The sequence below is a fragment of the Protomyctophum bolini genome (assembly GCF_963924005.1).
Source record: "Protomyctophum bolini genome assembly, chromosome: 12".
Classification (NCBI taxonomy): domain Eukaryota; kingdom Metazoa; phylum Chordata; class Actinopteri; order Myctophiformes; family Myctophidae; genus Protomyctophum; species Protomyctophum bolini.
Window position 1 is genome coordinate 29,367,743 of NC_137873.1, and position 7,912 is coordinate 29,375,654.

A 7,912-nucleotide genomic window follows, 5' to 3' on the forward strand; every position below is an offset into this window, starting at 1 on the left:
GTGGCAGAAGGGAGGCGCCACAGTCCATGCACGTGACACTGGAGCTGGAGGTGGCTGTGCTGAGGGCCCCATGTCAAAGTAGCGTATCTGTCTACGGGTGTGTCAGGGTCGGTCCTTGCGTGCGTGTGTCCGGAAGCTGGGCAGCACGGGGCGGGCCTGCACGCCTGCTGAATGAACCCAGTCAGTATAGGGGAGTACCATGGCTTGCGGGTGGCCGCCGCTATGCTCTGCATCGTGGCGGGCTGCGTCCTCATCGGGGTGTCCAGGGAGTGTGATGCTGATGCTGTCGGGGGCATCTTCTTGGGAGTAGGGGGCCTGGGTGAGTGTTTGTGAAATGTCCATTTCAGAATCAACTGACACACTTTCATCATGGTTACCGGTACTTGTGGCAGGTGTTTCATTATTAATTTAGTGGAATGTCCTAATTGCTGATTTATTTTGCCAGACTTTTATCTCCCAGAACTTTCAATTATCTTATTTTCTTAATTTCTTATGCCATATAGAAATTACTTTGGGCCTGTAGTAGTGACCTGAATAATATTATATCAAACGTAAGAAGACCAATGTGGTCCTGATGGTATTGTGTGGGTTGAGGAAGGTATATGCTCATATGATTGAGGTTGAAAACCAAATATTTATGAAAATACACATGAAAGATCAGTGGCCAATGCTATTTTCCATCAACCTTCCATTGAAAAACACACCAGTGACCATGCGTTAATTTGATACAACATGGTAACTGAAGTCGCCTGATAGCGTATAGGGGGCAGTGCATTCATCTGGTCTGCCAAGGCAAGGATTACATGGAGTTCTTTGTTAGAGACTAAGTGCATAATGGTTTTTGATCTACGGTATAAAATGTTTTTATGTGTGGTAGATGTACTGTAGTATCTCATCTTTATATTACAAATGATCTGCTCAACTAAATGAATATGCAAAGTGAAAGAGAAATCAACCAGGTTCTCAAGGGAAATAAAAGTTGAGTTAGGTTGGTGCTTCGAGGATCAACGGGAACCAACATTTGAAAAAGAGGAGCGATCCGAGCACTCAAAAATAATAACGGAGGAGAGGGCCATAAAATCAATGTACTTAATTTATTACAAAATGTTAATAAAAAGCCAAAATGTTTGGACCAGCAACTCGTCTTCAAGTATGCTTGAGATATTTTGTCAAGATTGAGTCTATCCATGCATGTTTTTTATTTTCCATATACGTCTCGAGGCACAGTATATGAATTTTCATGACAAAAATAAATGGATTCCACTACATGGTGGCACAGGAGTAAATGAGCATTGAGGCACAACACTGATCTCATGTGGGAAGCCATTTTCCTCAGCTCTGTCTTCAATGGGACTCTGGGGAAATTTGATGCCAGTTTAAGGAAACTAATCTTGCATCCTCCCAGCACGCTGCTGTTTCCTGAACTTTTATTAAAGGGGGTATTTCACTTTCAAACATGCTTGAGAGGTCATTTCAGTCCACTCTGGCTTTTGTGTGCACCCAGACAGTTTTTAAGTTGCTTGTTTCAGTATTCACCTATTTGATATTCATGTTATCAGACCTTTCCTACACTTCAGGCTTTTCCTGTACCTTTCCTGCATTATTTCTAGAAATACTTGTTTTCCCAAGGTTCTTTTCACAGTTTATTCTTTTATTAGTGAAAAGTGTAACAAAAGTGTCCCTTTTCGACACATTTACATAACAACACCTTTTCAAATGCTGTTCTCACTGGCAATGTTATAACAAATTGCTGACAATCCACTTTCTTGACAATGGTACGATGCGTAAAGTTCTCAAAAATGCACATCATGTATATTATTAACTATGTTAGACTAATTTAAAACATGCATGCCTGGTTCTGGTGCTAATGTGTGAGGGGCCATGCTTTCTTTCATGCAGGGGTGTGGTGGGTAACAACAACTTAAAAACTGTCTGGGTTGCACACAAAATCCTGAGTAGACGTTAAATGACCCCAAATATGTTTGACAGTGAAATATCCCTTTAATCTTATCTGGTTTGGAAGACACTGGTGGAATGTCAGTTTTTTGTTTGTTATCTGTTATGAGGCAAATGTAGTAATAGTAGTACTTTTTTTTTAAATTGAACTGATCATCAACTTATACAAGATAATGAAAACTATTCAATCGAACTGTCCCATTGTTAGAATTAAAGTGGTCTGAGAAAGTAAGTCTCCTATTGGTTACTGAAAGAGATTAAACTTTTATAAACATTTGGTGTTAGTTAGCTCCATTTGGAACCTCTATAGGCCTATCTACGCTACTACGCTTTAGCTTCGAGAAGCGTAGCAGCGTAGATATAGATATAGAGGTTCCAAACGGAGCTAGGTGTTAGTTTGTCATCTATTAAATCAACCTTTTTGTGTCTTGCAGGCCTGCTCATATCTGTATATCCCTTCATAAAAGCCTGGCTTAACCTCAACAACATGATGCCAATGTTTGGTAATTAAATTCCCTTCTTCATTATTTGCCAATTAAAAAATTGCCAACATTATTGCTTAATAGACAAATGTGGAAAAATGTAATATTTATCCATGACATAAAGAAAATCAATCTCTTCCATCCATGTCAAAAGCCACCATGAGACTCAATAGTTTTCCATCACAGGGAACAGAGTGCGGCCTCAGCCTACTGTCCCTGCTCCTGGACCTGAACTTCCAGCAGAAGCAATGAGACGGGAAGGTGAGTGTAAAACCTCACTGACCTCCGGGACTAACAGATTTTCATTATTATGAAATATTATAATGTGACATTGTTGTAGTATGAAATAGTTCGTATAGATTAGGCTTAGGATAAGATAAGATAAGATCTGATGAGATAAGATCTCTTGGGGGAAATGCAGGTGTTATAGCAGCAACAGCAGTGGTGAAACTTAGGATAGGTGCAGGTAAGAGTAAGTCAAGAGCCAAACCTAGATAGATAAGAACTACAAATGGTGGAGATAATATCTCCACCAGGTCAGGTGACCTACGGCTGTATAACTCATGTGATGCTGCCATCAGGACCTGAGGAAGCTGAGGGGAGAAATAGCATTTTTACGTCATATGGTAAATTGTTTCAAATTTGTGGCAAGTTGGCAACCCTATGGTTAAAATGAAAGTGGAGGTGTGCTCAATATGGCCCCTCAACATGTGCTTTTTGCAAAAGATTTATATTACTCGACGTACTCGTAGTCCATATTGTGTTGACATTGTGTTTTATGCAATGTAATATTTTATGAAAGGTTGATCTGTTCTCCTATTCTCAAAGGAACTCAGAGCCAGCTAAACCTGGAACGTTCTAAGAGCCGTTTGGGAACCTTTGTGGAAGGAGGCCCAGCGGCTGAGGCCAACCCTGATGAGGGGTATGACACACAAACACATGCCACACAGCACACATACACTATAACATGTTGACACATTGCAAACATTGCACACACACACACACACACACACACACACACACACACACACACACACACACACACACACACACACACACACACACACACACACACACACACACACACACACACACACACACACACACACACACACACACACACACACACCAGTATGGAATGGTTAATTGTGACTTTAGAAGTTTCCATTGATGCACGTTAGTATGCTCAAGCTGTTATTTCATACCTACAAGGTCATGGTACCCCAGAGTCTGTTTTTGTCATGATGACCCAGAGTCGTTTCTGTGGCACTCCAAAATAATGGGATGATTTGTGCTCCTTGGATGTGACGTGGCCTGCTTTTCTCTCGCAACATACTATTTTGCTTCTCTGCAAGGGTCAAATACTAACTGCAGCATTATCTGCAGCGATAGCTCTCAAAGATTGCTTTCTAATGGGATTCAGTGGCAGTTTTTAGATGTTTTTAAAGTCTACTGATTAGATTATGTTCAAGCACTACTATTTCTATCAGTCATATTTCCCTTTTGAGGACTGGACTTTAACTCATCATTTCTGCCTCTGCTCCATTGTGTCTGGCAGATGACGATTGGTTGAGGGTCTCAGAGAAGAAGAGGATAAACTTGTGAGTCCCATGTATTATGGACAAAAGCTCCAGAAGAACAACCAGAATAGTTCATAAGATAATAGTGATCTGCATTTCTGTTACTTACTTAAGAAATGCCACTTCTTATAAGTTAAAGAATATATATATACATATATCAGAGTGTAGAAACGAAACAGCGTGCCACCTGACCCAGACTCATGTAACAGCACCTCCATCTTGGTTGTGTGTACTGTGGTCATACCGTCATACTTTTCTACTTTTTCTACTAGTTTCTCGGTTTTTAACCACAGTTTTCTTCAAGGGTATTGAATAGATCAATGGTTCTCAACCTGTGGGTCGGGAAAAATGATTTTTGGGGGCTCCCCAGATGACAATAAGTGACAATTTAAGGACTATTAAGACCTTTATAATACCTTAAAAAAATGTATAAATCAAAATAAATCTAAAGTAATCAACATGCAAAAACTTGGCCAACTCAAATATTGGCCAAATTGTCAAATAACGCAAGGCGTTGTGAGCTTATAGATCTATTATTTTCGCAATATTTAAATTCTTAATTGAACGCCTCGACTACTACATTCCAAGTGCTTATCAGGGTGTTCAAAATCCCCAGTTCAAATTCTGGGGGGTCACGGCCTGAAAGGGTTGAGAACAGGTTGAGCACTTTTGCACATGTACGCAATGGAGTCGGTATGACCACTCTGATGAGTACACAGTACACATCCATCATGGTGGGGCGGCACATTGTACGTGATTCATACTTGGTTGTGTGCCATGTCGCATAGCGAAAATAGCCTCGTTAGCTCACACAACTAAGTATAAATGACCCGTTACACAGGCACACAATGATCTGCAATCATGTCATAGTGGATTTTGTTGCCAGGTAACCCAGATTCTAGACTGAGTTGATTCCTGAGTCCTGACAGGGTCTTTTATCCACCTTGCAGGACATTAACGACTGCATCTCTTTGAAGTGGTGTAAAAGTAACCAAGTACTTAAGTATACATTTGAGGAATCTTTACTTTACTTATAATTTTCAATTTCCAGTAAAATTACTTCTATTCCACTACATCTCAGAGGTAAATATTATACCTTTTACTCCACTACAATTATTTGAAAAAGTAGTTACTTTTATTATTACAAAACATGCATTAACCACTTCATCCCTATTTGAAAATAGCAGATCTGCAAGCTTGTAGATCATTCGTGTATACTCAAACATACAAGCTCTCTTCCTCACACTCCCTCTTATACTTCTCTCTCATGCCTAACTCATGTACTGTATGTTTTGATCTGTTGCAGGACATCCTCAGACATGCCGGACGTCTTATCTCGGAGGAAACCTTAGCAGTCACCTTCTGAGCCATGATGTCATCTGTCTCAGCCATGATGTCATCTGTTAGCAATGACCTGACCTTTCCTGACCTCACCTGGCAATTGACCATATTCACACAGCGGCCATTTTGCTCGTACAGAAATGACCAGTGGTGGACATTAACATTTACTTGAGTATTGTACTTGAGTATTGTAGTTATGTTTTTGAGTTTATTTTGTTGTTGTTGCAAATAATGACTTTCACTCCTTTAAATAGAAATATTGTACTTTTGACAACATACAATTTCTAGGAAGGGACTCTTGGGACCCCCATTTCAAATAATAGTGAAAATAGACTATCTACAAGCTCACAACGCATCGCACACACATTTGTGAACTTGTAGATGTAGATCTTTAATCTGAAGACATTTCTGAACATGTATTTTGCAATTTACTTCATAATTTTATTTTGTAATTTGTACTTTTCAATACTTCAGTTTGTCCACCACTGGAAACATCGTAAGATCAAAATGTGACTATGCACAGTACAATTTATTCATTTTATTTAAAGTGGATGTACATTAAGTGATATTTTGTAAAGAAAAATGTTTTTGTTAAAAGGTTAAAGCTCTATATTCCGATTCTCTCCAGCTCATTAGTAAACAGAAAATGTCATAATCTGTGTTGAGGGTTCCTGTTCCTGTTCCAATTATGTATGCATATTTTGTTTTTTTGCACTTCCAATTTCACTTGTTTATCCATTAGCCTGTCTGAGTTCTCTCCTAATACAATTTATTTTCTGTTTATTACAGCACTATACATTTACATACACGCACACGCACAGTCGCACCCACTTACTAAGGCCACTCATTTAATTAGGTGTTGTGGTACCTAAAGAGATGATAATGAGATCCCCTTTTGTCTACTTATTATAATATATACAGTATAGCTACATGTACAGGGACTTTCCGTTCTCCTTATGATATCTGCTGAGTTCATCTCATTATCCTAGGTATTTATTTATACAATTAAACTTTCACAGCTGAAATCAACCTATGGCCTCTTAGTGTATAATGTGTCAGTGAGTATATTACTTGTATTCTTCACACGACTCTTGACACAACCTAAAGCAGAGAATGTACAGTCCCTCTCAAGCAGCTCATAGTACATAATCACACAATGTACTCAAGGACCAATCAAGAAATTGTTATGATCATCATGGGATGATTGAGCTCTTAAATAATTATCTATATTTTTGGTCTTTCTCATGTAAGTAATGATGACTAAAATGAATACACGCGTGCACACATGCAATAACATCTAGGCGCATTGCAAATTGCACGCCTCCCACACACACACACACACATGCGCGCGCACGCACACACACACACACACACACACACACACACACACACACACACAGCGAAAAACAATGCATTGATATTCAGGACAGCACAAACAGAATGGCTGCTGCATGGCAAACAGCGTGGGGGAGAATGTACTGCTGATCTCAATGTGATGTGGTGTCATGCTGAATAATGTGTGTGTCCCTGGTCTCAGAGGCAGGGGGTTTGAACATTGTGTTCAATCTAATTATAACTTTTAAAGCTGTGGTTTGAGTTTTCTCAAACTCTTCAAAGAGCACACAATGTGCCACATTGTGATACGTTGTGTGCTTGTAGATCTGCTATCTTGGAGACATTTTGAAATACGGTATAGAATGACATGCCCAAAATAGGGACGCAGAGTCAAACATGGTTAACACTACATACTATTACTACCTGTGGTGTGCACAGATAGACACTAGGGGGTGCTAGAGTACCTGCCCTTTTCCCTCTGGACAGCAATGTGACCTTTGTTTTTTTGTTTTTGTTTTTTTGTACAGTGTACACTGTACAGTATGTGGACCATGGTGACATTGATCAATTCTTGATTAAAAAAAAAGCTTCTAATATATTATTTAGGCCCCAAAATCTATAAATCTCACACTATTAAGGCAACCGGCCGGTTCCACGGGTTGCACAAGGTGCCCTATTTTCACTTGAGCACCTGCCCCTCTAAATGTCTGTGTGCACGCCACTGATTACTACAATAATATACAAGATTAAACAAAAAGCAGCAGTAGTGAGAGAGACACCATGCATGGACATGAATGGGAACAGTTTAACAGTAATGGTACAGTAAATATAACAGCAATAAGTAGTGAAATGAAGTGAGGATGTTCATTGTCAAGAGACAATAGTCAATAGTCAACATGCATGTCTTAAATAGTAAATTGGGCCTTGGGTCAAGCTTTGGTTGTTAGTTAGAAGCCTGATGGACTGATGGCTTTGTGGTGTGCTTCTTTTTAGGTTGATTCCCATCAGGGGTTGCCACAGGGAATCATCTGTTTCAGTCGATATTTTTTTTACGATGAAACGAAAAGGAAAGAAAAGGTAATAACCTTTATTCCGAGGTACACACATGTCAGATTAAAGACTTGTATGACTCTGTCAAAGGTGTGCAGTTTACTATCAGACTATCAGCTCAAGACTTCAAGTACAAACCCATGGCTCTTGAAACTATATAAATTAGGT

The 7,912-nt window shown here is 39.5% G+C and overlaps 1 protein-coding gene across 1 annotated transcript; it reads left to right on the forward strand.

Annotated features, from left to right (window-relative positions):
• Positions 1 to 171: 171 nt before the first annotated feature.
• kncn (kinocilin) lies at positions 172 to 5,521 on the forward strand (the record flags this gene model as incomplete). The annotated part of the gene is made up of 5 exons (XM_080778497.1): positions 172 to 319; positions 2,391 to 2,459; positions 2,625 to 2,699; positions 3,267 to 3,360; positions 5,325 to 5,521. The coding sequence occupies 5 exons, from the start codon at positions 172 to 174 to the stop codon at positions 5,368 to 5,370; spliced, it is 432 nt and encodes a 143-aa protein (XP_080634623.1). The 3' UTR covers positions 5,371 to 5,521.
• Between the last annotated feature and the right edge of the window lie 2,391 nt (positions 5,522 to 7,912).